We start from the raw sequence: 16587 nt of genomic DNA on the forward strand, positions 1-16587 counted from the left end.
AAATTCCCTGCAAGTGTGGAGTGCTGTACTTGGTTCAAGGAGGGACAAGCTGGGCAATAGTTTACAGACACCTATAAAGCAACTCTGAAAGAGTTCACAGCAGAAAACAAACACAGAAGTTTCCAGGTCTCACTGGTGGGTCAGAAGGTTGGCTGGATTACTACAACTTTACATAATGAGAAAATCAAATAGAAAATCACAGTATTCTGTCATACCTCGTGATTTCATCTTAGATCACATGAAGAAATCAGCAGACTATAACAATTATCTATCAAATGAGACCATCTGACTCACAAAGCCTCTCTCCTGAGCTATTAACCTCTTGAAGCACTAATTGCCATTGCTGACAGAACAGAATTAGCAATGCAGGCAGCTCAGCAGTCTCAGCAGCAGGCAAATAGTTCTGTACCTCCATTGCACAACCACAAGCACACAAGGAGGAGATACAGCTATCTTCCCAGCTCAACTGCTCTGTGCCTAACAGCTGGAAGAGTTCGTTAAATGAGCTACATCCTAGAAGGAAAAAGGAAATTTCAGCTCAGAGAAAGCTGTCCCAAGTTTCTCAGCAGGACCTACACATACAAGGGAACTGGTATGATTTTCACTCCAGCAGGGATCATCTCTTTTTTTATTTACAGACAGCCTCAAAAACCACAGTCTTTCACATGCTCACCATGAAAAGAAATAGGAGACACATTCCCCACTCTTTCAAGGAGGACCTCGGGTCTGGGCAGGAATAAAGCAGCTCGTTTATGTCTGCATCAGAGAGACACCATCAATCCTGGCAGCACTGGCTGAAGGAGCCAGTGGAACAGCAACAGCTGGTCAAAGTCAAAGCCAAATTTCACCAAAATTATTAAATGTGAACTTGCTGCTGACTGAACATGGCCACGTGGAAAGAGCAGGCTGCACTGCTAGGCTGGGAAAAGAAGTGTCTCTGCTGGTAAGGGGAAGAACAAAACAGAGCACAAAACAGAGCAAAAAGTCATCAAAGCTGACACTGCAGCAGTGTTGAACTGATCTTTGCAAAATGCAAAGTTATTACAAAAGGATTTCTTGGGATTTCCTTGGCTGGGGTTGCTTTGGAAACACAATTTGATGCTATTAGAACAACCTCCTTTCAGCTTCATCATTTTCCCTATGCTTGGTTCACAGTGCCACCACCAAAGATAATAACACCGAGCCTAGAAATACTTGAAAAGCCAAGTTGAGTTTTTATAAGCTCTACACAAGCAGATCAACAACCAGGTGAGTAACAGCAAACACAAGTCTTGACTTGAGCAGTCTGGATCTCCTACAAAGAGATCAGGATCACTCACACAGGAGGCAGTCCTGCTTCTCCCACTGCTGAAAGCACTGAAATTTGTGCCACCATCCTGTGATCCGTGGGCAGCCCCAAGGACACCCTGCATGCACTGCTGCTATCACAGTGCTGCTGCTGGAAAGTCAGCCAGGACTTTATTCTCATAAAAATGCCAAGTAACCAGGGAGGATTGGAAACTAGAGCATCCCCATGACAAGTGGGCTGCTGCAAAACCTCTGACCAACTCCTCTTAATTCTTCTTAGGGCCAGAGGGAAATGGAATCATTAATTTGAAAAAAAAAAAAAATTAAAAAGAAATTACAGTTTTCTTAAAGGCAGCAGCACTCTTTAGGCATGGAGTGTATTTTCTCTCTGGTTGCTCAGCAAGAGCCATTTACAAACTCATTGAAGAGTTTAAGGCCTGATATTTAGGGCTGAATTAATCTGAAAATAAATTTATATCATGATACACAGTAGAGGAAATATAAGTGGCAATTAGTATTACTGTTTTATCAACAATCCCACATAGTTAGCTGACCTCACAGGAAGACCACAAGCCCTGTGCTATTCTATCTGATGGGAATTCCCTGGCCAGCCACACGCAGAGCTCCCAAATCCAGGGGAATCCAGGGGACAGCAGTGACCAGGCTCTGAGCTACCCCCAGGATATCACCCTATGAGTTTGCAAACCACTGATACTGGTGTGCAAACCTGGCTCACAGGTAAGGCACTGCATCCTTCACCATGCACAAGGAAACTCCTGGAATCACAATGGGAAAAAATCTGTTGTACTTGAGAAATTCATCTACCCTGTAAATATCCCCTACATTTGAATCATAAGGCTATAAAAGCCCCCACACCCCCTTTCTTTCCTTCTTTTAAGCATTTTTATCAAGTATTCTTTGTATCTGGGACCTGGGGGCTTGCAGCAACAAAAGCCATTTGTATGTCCTTTGCCAAACTCACCTTGACTGTACAAGGTACAAGCAAAAGCTGTCAGCATCCCACACAGATCCACTGCAGCAAGGTCTGCATCATCTGCCACTGGAAAAACATTGATTTACATGGCTGGAACCTTACCTTGCTTCAAAATTATGCAAAAAAAGCTAAATCCCAAACACAGGATATCTGTGTACACTGAAATTCAGAGAAAATTACCACCCTGCAAATCCACACCTTGGGCTTGACACCAAGGCCAAAAACCAGAGTTTTACTTTAAACTACCAAATCTATCAAAGAAGAGTTCCATTGCAAGGTTGTAATTGGTACAATGGTCCTACAAAACGTTTTTAAGGGGTTAAAACACACGAAATGTTTAAAAGTTCAGCATTTTCTACACCTTTGAGAACACAGTTTTCTACATTTTATGTAGAATTATTTGACTTTCTCTTCAAAATGTCGTACAGAGGGAGACAGATGCGGTCTGTAACCAGCCCTGCCCAGCTGCTCCATTCTCCATCAGACATCAGCAAAAAACTCACCACAAACCCTCAGTGAAACAGCAGCACTGCTATCTTGCTCCGTGCAGATGCTGTTCTTATTTAATTCAGTATGTTTCTCCAAAAAAAAAAGCTCATTTAAAGTAAAGCATGCTTAAAAATACACATTCACAGAAACAGCAGTGCTGAAGGAAATTTTGTGTTTGCAAGAGTTTCGATTTCTAGACCTGTCAAAGGAATGAACGCAGCTCAGAAGAATCTCCAGAAAAGATGGCACTAACAGTGAGATCAAGCCCAGCAATGATCTGGGCACGGCCTGAGACACAAACCAGCTGAAAAACCACAATAAGAGCTGCAAAAACATGGAGCAGAAATGTGGCACCTACCTCAGACTGAGAGACAGGGAAATATTCTGACTCATGTGAGATTTCATTTGGGGTCATACCCACACAGAGAAGCAAATGCTGTATTGCATTCCAATCCATACCACCAGAATGAAGGCCAACAAGGAATTATATGCTAGTGATTTCAAATATAAGTTAATTATAAGTCTGCCTTAAAACTCACAATTCCTCCAACCTGAAAAACACGTTACAAGAATTGTACAAGAGTGACCACAAGAAATTTAAGGGCAAATGAAACAACTGCAGTTACTCTGAATATTCAGCTAAAGAGACTTGTTGCACTGAAGAAACCTCACTAGGAAAAAGGATGCATGATTTCATGTTTATGTGCTTACAGTGAGTGCTGCTCCAATTTAAAAACTTTAAAATAGCTACACCTAAGAACACAAAAAGATATCCAACCCCATTAACTGCATGGGTGCCTAAACTTAAGATTCAATGACACAAACATTGTAAGGGCAAATAAAACAAGTGGCTGCAGGATTTTGTTTCAACATCAAGATGATGCAAGCCATAATAAAGACTTGACAGCATAAATGCAGAAACAGACATAACTTCCAAATTCAGTTTGGAATATGTTGCTTCCGTATTTTTCATGCTGATGTCACAGGATGAAATGCTGATTTCACTTTGTCAAGTTCTCAGATGGACTGAAGACCTTCCAGAAGCTTTCTACAGTTATATTCCTGGAGTTTCTAGAGACCCCAGGAGGCAGAATCCCTGAGCCACTGCTCCCAGGGCTGCTCCGGAGGGAAGGGGCTGCTGCAGCCCCTGCTGCACACACACAGGAGGAGGAAACTCCCTCCCTGCCCCTGCCCAGAGCCTTCTGCAGCCCTGCCAGGGCTTTATCTGGGGTATCCAGAACTTCCTTATGCAGGGTGGGGTAATAAAGGGCTGTACTGACCAGACAGATGCCCTGCACCATGCCGCAGCACTGGAGTAACAAAAACCGACTGAGAAAGCAGCAGTGGGGCCGTAGCAGCTCACCGAGCTCACAGAGGTGAAATAAGGCCACGTTTTCTGCTACCTGTAAAACAGCTGGGGCATGGACAATTGCTGACTTAGCTGTGAAAGTTTAAATTAAAAGTTAAAAATTAAAGGAAATACATTTGAGAGTAGATTAAGGCTGTACTTTTCTGAGCGTATTTCTGTAAAGCTGAGCTCAAGTTCAAAAGCACCATCTTGTTTTTACCTAATCCTAGCCCCCAAAAAAGCCACATTTGAAGTAAAACACCAAACTGATGTTTTAAAAAGCAAAGACTAACTGCATATTTTTTGTTAGGCCAACACAGAAGGCCCAGCTGAGATGCAGCTGCACCACTGAAACTAGTTCTCCTTGAATAACTCAAGCTAAGTCAGTAAAAGCTGTTTTACCCAGCTAACACAGAGTGTATCTGCCACCCAGACACCTTCCTGCCCTACTCCAGCAGCAAACTCACACCAGTGAAGCACATCTAACAGAGCCACATTTAATTCCAGCAGTTTTTCATGGGAAATTAACAGTAATTTACAGCAAGTCCCCACAGAAGGAAACCAGAGTGGCCTGATATGAATGACCTGGCAAGCTCAAACCCCAAACCAGCAAGCAGAGTGAAACCTCCCCCAGAGCTGCTGCTCCTCCACAGCACCTGGGGAAGCTGTGAAAGCAGAACTGGGGCCACAGAGCTGCTCTCCAAAGCCCCAGCAAGAGCAGCAGCCATTCCCTGCCATCACCAGGGGCTGTGAGCACCCTGCCCAGCAGAATGGGCATGGGAAACTCCTCTGTGCTGCACTCAGGGGAGACTGCACCCTGCCACACCAGCCAAGCAAACTTTCAAGCATATACCACATTTATATCCCACTGCTTCTCTACAAGTGTTCTGTCTCTTTGATTGTTTGCAAAAACTTCAAATCAGCTTTACATTTCTGATAGGTGAGACTGTCACAGGGAAGAAGAGCACTCAGACATTAAATTCTAACAACTCCTAAAATTGCTTCTCCTCTTGCAAGATTTTTTCTAAGTGAGACCATTTCCTAAACAATAAATTTAATGTCTGGCATGTTTGAAATGTATGTATCTCCAAGATCATAAGTCCAAACTCAACTCCAATCCTCATTAATAAACTCTTATACTGTAATACTATGACTCTAGTAAGCACTTACATGCTTAGCTACACAGACCTATACACCTCTGTGAAAACCAAGAAAACAAAGAAACATATTCCACTTACTTTAACATACATATAGTCTAAAACTTCTATTTCCATCCCATATCTCCTGTGACAGGAATTTCCAGCACTTTCAGAGGCAGCTGGTGTTTCCTCTCCAGGCAAAGCAGGCTCAATCTCCACGGAACACATTTCCATCTCTCTTGTGTTGGTGTACACTCTCTCATAAGGCAACTTGGGAATCTCTCTCTGGTTTCCCCAGCAAAACAACTGAGGTCATCTGCTTTAAAGATACTAATGAATAACCCATGGAGTCTGCAGGGAGTAACGTGTGACAAGCCATGTTGGGGCAATGAATTCCCTCATTGTTAGACTGCCTCATAATATTTTTAGGTTATTTCTACAGCTCTACAAAGCTCAAGAGTGTCCTCCTGTAAACCACACAGCAGTTGCAAAATTCTCTTGTCTTGTGATAATCAAATGGAAGAATTCAAGGACACCAGTGGTAATTGGAGCAAGAGTTTATGATTTTCATAGCCACGGGTATGTACATCATTCAAATGAGCAGTCCCTGTTTTTCCATCTTTAGGGCTGCCAAACTAGAAACATGGGAGTTTACATCTACCCATACAGCACCTTGGAAAACAGCATGACAAATCACATGGCAGCTGCCACAGACACAGAATGAGAGCCCTTCAAAGCACTGCTGCTTCAGCCCCCACATTTGATCCCAGAGCCAGGGCTCTCATCAGCCACAGAGCAGCAGGGTCAGCTCTCAGCCTCCCCACTGCCTCCTGAGCGCTGAATAACCCAACAAGGCTCCTCTGCCAATGGCCAGGGGCAGTGAGCATCACCCTAACAGCCTCACCCACCTCCAGCCACACCTGAGGCAGGGCCAAAAGGAAAAAGTGAAGGCCTGATGAGCAGTGAGGGAAATGCAACAGCTTTCAGGATGCTCAGAAAGAAGCCACAACTTTCACCAACCAGCATGGAGCTGACAGACACAAAAACACAGCTGCATTCTGCACTCCTGACTGACTCTGCTCCAGTTTAATCTTTAAAATGCTCCCTCAAACCATTCATGATCATGGTGACTTTTAATTCATATTTGTTTTTTGGTATTATGTTTGTACCTTCTTTTCCCTCAACATTCCAAGAAGCTTTACCCCAGCCTTGAGTATCTCCATAGCATTATTATTATTATTCAGGGAAAGATCCTTCTATTATTCCTGGCTAACAGGCCAAAAAAACTAAATCCACACCACTGAAGAGGACAGAATATGTAAAACCCAAGATCTCTGTAAGTAATCCCTTTGCACCTTCTTCAAAATTTACATTAAAATTTGCAGATGCTCACATTAAAAGTTGGGTCAATATCTGCAACACACAGACATTCAGCTGAAGTCTTTAAACTTCATTAGCAGTGCCTAATGTTTCCTGTGCTTACCTTGGAGCTCCTTAATATCCACAATTCTGCAAGGAAGGCACTCTCTAATGTAACCACACTGACTACTTAGCCTCTTTAAAAAAAAAACATAAAACAAAAAACCCAACCAAAAGAAATTAAAAAAAAAACAAAAACAAAAAATCCCCAAAAATAACAACAAAAAACCCCACACAAATGGTTTTAACAGCATTGACTTCTTTATATTTCATTTGTATATAAACAGACCGACAGATAGAAACAAACAACTAAATACTGCAACTAGCAGCAAGCAAAGCAGCTGTACTGTGACAGGAAAGGCCCAGGTTATGACCTGGATGCCCAGGAAGACCCCAAAATCACCAAGACCATCAGCTTGGTAACTCTGTGGTTTTCATGTTTGTGCAGTGCTGGGCAGCCCAGCTTAACCATCTCACACATTTCACATTTGGCTGGAGCACATTGCAAACACAGACTGTGCTGGAAGATGAGTAGCACCATAAGATGGCAGGGTCCTAAATGTGCAAGTTTCTGCTGAAAAGTCACTCTTGTTATTAAACATTACACCTGGGCTTTAGGTAGACAGGTCCTAACCCACTGCAGTGCTGCATACACTGAGCTTTCCTCAGAGAGCTGGACAAGAGACACCCCCAGGATGTTTTGGTTTGTTCTCCTGCACAAATCATTCCTAGCAGCGGCAGGACAGCAAAGCTATTTCTCTGCCATAAGAAGAAATAAAGAATAAAGGGCTTGATCTTTCAGGTTTATGTGCTCGATTTCAAAGCATAAAATTAAGCAATGAGTGATTACTCACACAGGATAAAGAGAGAACTTTGCAGTATCAGCCTTAAGCAAAGCTGGGGTTAAGCAAAGCCAAGAGCAAGGAGGAAATGATGCAGTCCTGGGCAAGGGTGTAGCACTGCTCTCTGCCAGGAGCCACCAAAGCCTTGCCACTAGTGCTGGCAAACAGAGCTTTAAACCAATCACACAACTCCAGCTTCAAAGTAAAGCCAGCAAAAGGGAAAGTTACTGTACACAGAGCCAGTGAATTCATAACACTTTGAATTTTCTCTGTCTCCCACAACTTTTAGGTAATAGGTTTAATTTCACACCTAGTGCATTCCCACTTAGTTAAAAATCTTGATACCAATTTGAGCTAGCCAAACTCTTAGAAACATCAGCCCTGCTCTAGCATACCATGAGTGGGGTTATGGCCCATGGAAATAAGCAGAAAGACACAGCTGGATGAAAAAGGTCAATGTCACAGACATGATGCAAATTTCCAAGAACCGTGGATTTATTTCTGACCATAACACCACATTTTCCTGCAACAACAGCCACCTATTATTATGGACACAGATAGGCAGCTCTTCCTTGCTGTTTCAGAAGCAGAAGGTGCATTGTGCTGCTCCAGCTCACTGGAGTAGCTTGCTAACGAAGCATCAGGAGCAACAGCCCTGCCCAAACGCTGCTCCTTGGCCCTGGGCCCAAACCCTGCTCAAATCCTCCCTGCCAGAGCCAAGCACCACACACACAGCAAACACTGCTCCACTACAGTGAGCACAAATTGGGTCAGACGCGACCTCTGCACCTGCCAGCACGAGAGAGAAAACCCAGCCAGGCACAGGAGCTCAAACTCTGCTCATCCCTGACTCCACACACACAGCAAGGTGAGGGGGCTTCAGCCAAGAGCCAAACAAACCCTGACTCACTTTTATCACAGCAGCTCTTGCTGCCTGACAGCACAGAGCAAAACTGGGTCCATCATCTCCCCTCTAGGCACAATGCATTTCACACCAGCAACACCTGTGCACGTGCTCACATACACGTGCAGCTGTCAAAGACCCCAGGAATACAAGCAAAACTTCACTAATTACATATTTCTTTTGTGTATTGCGGTGTTTTTGGGGTCCCCCATAGCAGGAAGGAAATGATGGATCTGAGCATGAATCCATGCTCTTAGAAGGCTAATTTATTATTTTATGATACTATATTAAAGAACACTATAAGGATATTTACAGAAGGCTAAAAAGATAATAATGAAAAACTTGTGACTCTCTCCAGAGTCCCGACACAGCTGATGGTGATTGGTCATTAAGTTAAAACAATTCACATGAAACCAATCAAATATGCACCTGTTTGATAAACAATGTCCAAAACACATTCCAAAGCAGCAAAACACAGGAGAAACAAATGAGATAACATTGTTTTCCTTTTTCTCTGAGGCTTCTCAGCTTCCCAGGAGAGAAATCCTGAGCAAAGAGGATTTCTCAGAAAATATGATGGTGACAGTGTATAATTTGTGCTGTCAAGGAACAAACCCCAAATTCAATGGATGTGTATAAATTACTGCATGAATACAATAAATAATTATACATTAATGGGTATAAATATCTAAAGGGTGTTGTCGTCTTATCACAGGGGTTCCACACTGTTGTATCCTCATCACAAAAGTTCCATACCTTCTTGGTGTTTCTCATGGGCAGCTCCTCAGAGCACTGACTCCAGTTCCCCTCTCACCCAGCCACCCCACTCTTTTACAGCATCTTCTTCTCATTGGGTACAGCTGTGGCCTGCTAGAGTCAGACCTGTTCCCAATCTTTGATAATTGGCCCAGCTGCAACTCCTTAGGGGTAAGATTACTTTCTACACTATCTCTATTTCCCTATATTCTATCCCCCTACAAGAGGGAAGGTGCCAAGAGGAAGGGCCAGGCTCTCCTCAGTGTGCTGAGCTGTACAAGCACCAGCAGGAAGGAACTGGTGCTCAGAACTTCCAACCCAATATGAGGAAGAACTTCTTCCGTGGGCAGCGGCTGAGCACTGGAACTCACAGAGAGGGTGTGGATCCCTCTCACTTCAGATATTCAGAACCACTGGGACACAGCCTGGAGCCCTGAGCCCTGGGGTGGCCCAGATGACCCACTGTGCCCCACTCTGTCACTCTGAGTGTCCCCATGGGCCACCCCAGCTCCTGGAGATCTGCACAGCCCCAGGGCAGGCTTGCCAGCTGCACACTGCCTTCCCTCGCAGCACAAACACCACTGCTAAACCTCACTGGCGCTTCTTGCTTTTTAAAAATCCTACTAAAAATAGGCTGCCCAGAAACTGCAGCCATGTGATATTTGGACATTTGTGTGACTTCCTCCAATTCAGCTGGCTCACTGAGCACGTTTCAATAACAAAAATGCTTTCTTTAGTTCAATACAGATTGGGCAATGAGTCTCATAAAGACAAACTACTTTGTTATTAGAACACATGGAGAGAATTAAACTCCCTAAGGCCCCACAAGCAAACCCTAAGAGTTGGGTATATCTGTTTAAACCCTTACAACTCAACCTGGAGCTCTCTGTCTCAACCAAAGATAATCATGGTGGTCATTACACACATTTTCTGATATAACAGGAACTTGGCAGCACTTTATCTGATCATTATTCATCTAAAAAAATAAGAGCAATCCATTACTTAACCCATCTGGTACATGCTATAAAATGCAGTAGAAAGAGACTGCAAATAACCAGTGGCAGCTCCATGTGCAGACATTACTATTCTGCAAGCATTGCTGGTGACAACTTGGAGTGGGACACAATCCAACATAATCCACTAATATTACCAGGTAAATGTTTTAAAATGGCACTCAAATAATTGAAGAAATAAGACCAAGTATTATAAATGGGACCTTCACAGTTCTTTACATGTAACAAACAACTAAACTTTCAAGATTAGGTCTACAGAAAGAAAAAAAGAAAAAAAAAAAAAAGAAAAGAAAAAAAAAGAGCATTTAAAAATATAAATCTATTATCACCCCTCCCCAACAGTAGCTCCAAACAATGCTGCAGTGCTCCATTGGGACTGCAGGATGCACCCTCCCAGCAGCTGTCTGTGGGCTCTCAGCCTGCTGTCTGTGACCCCACCAGGGTGGCCCCATCTCCTCCCCAGACCGGCTCAGCACCCAGGGCAGCAGCTCTGGGGCACAGGGGGCTCCAGCTCAGACCATGGCCTGCCCTGCTCCCCAAACCTCACATTTTGTTTCACCACGAGATTGCTGACATGTCCCAAAGAGCTTTCTCAGCTCCTGCAGCTGCTGTGGCTGACATGTGGCTACAGAGAACAGGGTTTTTACAAAAACACAGTAAAATGTCAAGGTTAGGTTAAACCAAGTGTTGTTGGACTGTTGGGTAGTTAGATCCTCAGCACCTTTAGTTTAAAGGCAGTAGGAATAAAAAGGCTGCACAGCACTGTGACTTGTCACTAGAGCTGCCACTGTGTTCATTCCAGGGACACGGCAGGTCCCCAGGCAGGGAAGAACTGGAATATCCCCTGTTCTGTGGCTGTGCTGGGTTACAGGAAGAGGCAGATGCAGTTATACAGTACCCTGGGAAGGCTCCTGCCGTGGGGGGGCCGTTCCTGCACAGCCCAGGTTCGGTTCTGCAGGGTTTGGTGCCAGATTTGGCTCTCTCTGCCCTGAACTCTGAGCTGCAGGCAGGGCAGGAGCCCCAGGAGTGCCAGCCCTGCACCCTGCAGGGACCCAGCTGTCACCTTCTGAGACACGGGGTGACTGCCCAGGGCTCACAGAACATTTAAATCACATGCAGCAGTTCTGCTGCGAATTGTGGAACATGTACAAGTTTTCCTAAGGATATTCTCTGATTGATCTTTGTACATCTTCAAGCCTAATCAACAGGAAAGGAGATTTAATATGTTAAGGAGAGAGCAGCTAACAAGCTCTGAGTGATGTCCAGGTGTTTGAAAGACAAAGTATTTGCTGGTAGAATTGCCTTGTTAAGGTTTGGGGCTGTACCTGCTATCTCAGCCCTACTGGGAGGTTCCAAAGCTTGGGAAAGGATCCCCACTGACAGAGGACACACAGAATGCAGAATTTAGGGGCCACAAGGACGTGTGGCAGAACCCCCAGACAAGGAAGGAACTAACAGAGCCCACCCAAGCAACTGTGCTGAATCTGTTCTGGCTGGGTAAAAGGAACTCCAGCAGGGGCAGACCCTGACCACAGGCACACCAAAACAAGAAATCACCAACCCAAAAGAAGAGACTGAGCATGCAAGAGTTAGCATGAGAACCAAGAGAATCATTCACCAAAAGAAGACAGAACACTAATTAATAAGGGAACTAGGTAACTTGTAGCCAATGAACATTAATGCCTTTGTTGGCTAAACTGTATAACTAGTGAGAAGTTTTGGCACTTTGTGGATTTGCCACCCAGCAGCCCTTTCTGAGCAGAACTGTAGCTGTATTTGACTTATTTAAAGTCAAATATCTCAACTCTGTTTGTGGATTGGCCTCTTCCACACTGGGTGAAAGAATCTACTTTAAAACAAGTCAGCACAGCAATATACAGACTATATAATTAAAGCAGCTTTTTTTAAATCCCAAGAAAAGCCCACTAACAGGCACAGAAATTTTGAAATAGCTCCACTTTCCCTCCCATGCTCAGGTTGGTTTTTGCTGCATTTCCCTCCCCATGTAGCACCAACATGCCCAAGCAGAGCCATTCCTTGGTCAGTGTCCCCTGTTTGCCATTTTTGCTTGCAAGCAGCCAGCACAGGCGAGGAGAAGACCAAGCATTGTTGCACCCCTGGCTTCACCCCCAGAGCAGCAGCTGCAGCCACGGGACACCAAGAAAGGGCCACTTGCAGCACTGGGGACAGCACAAGCAGCTTTTGTTCTTGCAGCTTCCTCTGACACTTCCCTAACTCAATTTATTGCTCATAAACTCTCAAACTCAACCATTCCAAGGTCAGCTACTGAGATCAGCTTGCCCAGGCCATGCTCCCCAGTGAAAACTGTTTGCTGAGTCCTCTGTGCTCAAAGGAACACTTCACTCACTAACACTGAAATTGGATTAGGCCCTGTGCTAGGACCAAGCTAGCTGGAGCCAGCTCCCCCTCATCTCAGACATAATGGAAAGGGAGGAGCACATTGGTAGCAGCAAGAATGAAAATAAATGAATCTCTGACTGAATGGATAAATAAATAAATCAGTGCACTGTACACAGCCATACAAAGGGGAAACAGAAATCCCAAGAGGGCAAAGCAGCACGCTCTAGGAAAGCACAGCATGAAAGAGAAACAACTCAAACCCATGGAAAAATAGATGGAAACAGAGAAAAAAATGTCACCTCTTCACTCTGATGTTAAAAGAGGCAGCACGAACACAGTGTCTGCTCTGTTTGGTTGATTTCTATCTACAGGGGAGAAGAGCATGTGTTGGGGCTTGGTTTCACATCCCCGAAACTCACAGAGGTGACTTGAGACACAAAACATGGCAGTTCCAGCAGATGAGTTCCAGTTCTAGGCAGAGCATTCTCCCCTGTTCTTAATTTTCACAGAAATCAAATTACACTTAACAAAAGCCAGTACATGGCCTAGATTGTCCCTACCAATTTTTATGGGTCGGCAGAGGCAGGTATGTATCTGCTGTTGGTCAACAGCTCCTGAAATGCTGAAATGGATCAGTGACATCCAAGCATTGCTCAGTGGGGCTGCAATGACCCAGGAACCACACCAAGGCTCTCCTAAGTCTGTCTGCACAGTCAAAGAACCAAAACTTCCAGAAATGAACTTACAGCAAGATCACCAACGTGCTAGAGGTATAAACCCAACAGGACAAGGCTCAAAAGCATCATGTTTTCAGTAAGAATGCCTGAGATGTGGAACTGATTTAAGCTGCTTCACCCCAAAACTAAAGCTAATGCCCTCAAGCAGAGCCTGAATCTGCAGAGTCACTGGGCACAGGAATACCTCATGGAATACCACAGGAATACAAAGCCTCACGGTTTGGGCCCACTGCTCACAACTAGTTTGTGAGTGCCCTTGAGCCAGTCCTTTAACTTAAATCCAAATTTCTAGATTAACTACAACCATGTCCAACTCCAAGGCTGGCTATATGGCCACCAAATTTAGAAACACATCTGGATGAATCAGAGCAGTAGGGCTTTCACAAGAGTGGAATGACTTCCTCAAAAAATCTGTATAGCTGGTTTCTAACAAAAAAAAAAAAAAAAAGCTTGGAAAAATAAGAGTTCCTTTCAGCTATTTCAGTATGCGGTTGGGAGAGTGGGTGCTAGCTTTATGTTGGTAAGCAAAGAACCCAAATTTGAAGGATAACGTACTGGCAAACTGGACACACTGGAGCAGAGAGCCCCACTTCCACCACCCCCAGCTGGAAATAAATCTGTTCTGCCATTCTCACACAGCACCTGAAGAAATGCTGACAACTTCTTTGCAACACTGCTGATCCAGTCATCAACACAACCTCACCAACAACTGCTGCAAGTTACACCAACACAGGCACCTGGAAAACACAGCCAGGTTGGGCTGGGGCATCCAGGGGGAGAGGGTAAGAGAGCTGCCCTTGCTCCAGGGCACACAGCAGCAATGATGTGCTGAAAATTCATCCCTGACCCTGCTTGCCAGCAAAATATCTATGCCAACACCATCAGTAAGAGCTGATGCTACTCTGGAAGCTCTGGTACTTTAAGCAGCTGCCCTGAATGACAATCTCTGCTTAGCAGTTGAAAAAGCTGTGAAACTCACTCTCTGTGCCTATGTATGTCTCTAAAGAGGACAAGAACAGCCTGGTGTGTGAGAGAAGCACAGACACAATCCCACTGGCCTGCATCACCCAGCGAGTCCCTCCTGCAGCACCATCCCTGCACTTGTCTCACTTTGTGTTTGCTCTTTTCACCTCAGCATGCTTGGACCTTAAATCCATTATTTATGTTAGCTAATCAAGGATGAGACACTGAATGCTGCTCAAGCAGCAGGCTGCCATGACTTGAGGAAGGAGCCAGCAGAGAGGGAAGACAGCAGAGTCTCTCCTGAGCGCCCAGCAGGTTTCCCACCCTGGCCTGCCCATCTCTGAGCCAGGCCCTCCTCAGGAATTACCAGGGGCCTTGAGCTTCCCACTCTAACACAGCTCCAGGACAACAGCACACCCACATTTTTTGGAGCAGCTTCTGACCAAAGGATTCAACCACTCAGTGAAGAGAATTCAAGGTCAGACAAAGTTGGAAATTAAAAAAAAAAAAAAAAAAGAAAAACCAACAAGTAAGTAGTCTGATCCACGCTCAGGATCAGACATTTTAATTCCATAAAGAAGAACATCAACAGAGAGGGAGAAATCAAAACCACATTTCTAAAGTGAACAGAGAAGGTCTGTTGGGGGCCTGGAAACAACTCTGCAGTACCGCTGCTCTCTTACCAGAATGGTGAATTTCATCCCTTTGGGACAGTTCAAAGAGGTATCCTTGTATGAGACACAACACCAAGGTGTGCCATACCATTAATGTAGTCAGTATCATTCTGGGGGTGCAGGCAGGCATCGCACCTCTGACATCCAGTGTCTCCCACACAAATATACTCAGACACAGGCAAGCAGCCCCTGTGAAGGGACTGTCCAGTTTGGTTTGTCCTGATGCAGCCGCTGTGCTGTCCCACCACTCCTGAGAGGGAGGACTCCACAAACACAGTGACTTATCCATGCCAGAACAAAAGCTCTGTTTCCTTTCCTGCCCTGCAGAGTGCTGGACTGGGGATAATCCTGGAGTATTTCACTAAATGGCTCGAGGATCTAGATGGCGTGGCCTTCCTACCAACACTGACTGTGCAAGCCTTTCGAAAGTAGTATCTGGAGTTTGCCATGCTGTATTGCCCTACTCAATTCCAGTGACCTCTGTCATCCCTTCTGCCCTCAAAGACCTATTGTCTGTCATTTTTCTCAGATTTATGCTCAAGGCAGAGCAATGAAAACAATGCATTGCTAGGGGTGAAAATAACCATTTGCACATGTCAATTTGCAGGCTTTGCCATCAAGATGCGCAGGGCAGTAACTGTTTCCAGGCAGAAGCTGACGAGATATTAACACACAACACTAAAAAGATTAGAAAAACGTCTGATTAAAGAGCATATGAGAGTCACGCTGCGCATCACTGCTGACTGCAGGGCTTCTGAACGACTGCCAGAAGAGCATAATCCAAAGGTGCAGTGTCACCAAAAAGCGTAGCTGAACAGCAAAGCCGTACAATGTCGTAGAAGCCGCTTTTCCTCAAGGAGCGGAGCGGCGCTCCCGAAGGCGATAACCGAGCGGCCGCACCGCGCTGCATCCCCGCCGCTGCCGGAGCCGGGCAGGACAGGGAGGCTCGGCACGGCACGGCACGGCTCGGCAGGACAGGGAGGCTCGGCACGGCACGGCTCGGCATGGCACGGAGGCTCGGCACGGCACGGCGCTCCCCGCGGGCCCGGGGCCCGAGCCCTCCCCGCAGCAGGGCCGGCACCCAGCGGCGTTGGGGAGCGGCCCCCGGGATGCGGCCCTGGCGGGACCGGGACCGGCAGCGGCGGGAATGGCAGCTCCAGCCCCGTACCCCGCGCCCCCGCCGCTCCGCCGGGCCGCGCTGCCCGCCCCGCGGCCCCGCCGCCCCCGCAGCCCCGGCCCCGCCGCCGCCCTACCTTCGTGTAGAGCTCGGAGGCTGCCATGGCGCAGGGCGCGGGCGGGCGGCCCCTCTGCGGCAGCCCGGCGGCGGGAGGCGGAGGCGGGCGGGAGCGGCAGCAGGAGGAGGAGGAGGAGGAGGAGGAGGAGGATGCTCAGGCGGCGGCCCGCGCCATGTTGCTGCTACCTGGCGGGCTCTGAGCATTGTGGGAGCGGCGGCGGCGGCGGGCAGGGCGCGGGGCGGGCGATGCCTCCCACCGGCGGGCGGGACGCGGCCCCGGCCGAGCGGGGACTCTGCCGCGCCCGGAGCCCCGCAGTGGGATCGGGCAGTGGGGCTGCGCCCCCGCTTTGTGCCACAACCGCTATTCCTCCTCTCCCTTAGCATCCTTTTTTTTTTTTTTTTTTTTAAATTCATTTTATTCTTTCTC

The 16587-nt window shown here is 46.3% G+C and overlaps 1 protein-coding gene across 1 annotated transcript in view; it reads right to left on the bottom strand.

The window, feature by feature from the left end:
* MYO5A (myosin VA) overlaps positions 1-16346 on the bottom strand; it is a 98127-nt gene extending 81781 nt beyond the window's left edge. The window contains exon 1 of the mRNA XM_054273122.1: positions 16180-16346. Coding sequence (XP_054129097.1) covers positions 16180-16206 — 27 coding nt within the window. The 5' untranslated portion in view covers positions 16207-16346. The remainder of the gene's footprint in view (positions 1-16179) is intronic.
* Between the last annotated feature and the right edge of the window lie 241 nt (positions 16347-16587).

The sequence above is a fragment of the Melozone crissalis genome, unplaced genomic scaffold, assembly GCF_028551555.1.
Source record: "Melozone crissalis strain CALT ecotype California unplaced genomic scaffold, PUWL_Pcris_2 ptg000014l_1, whole genome shotgun sequence".
NCBI classification, from domain to species: Eukaryota; Metazoa; Chordata; class Aves; order Passeriformes; family Passerellidae; genus Melozone; species Melozone crissalis.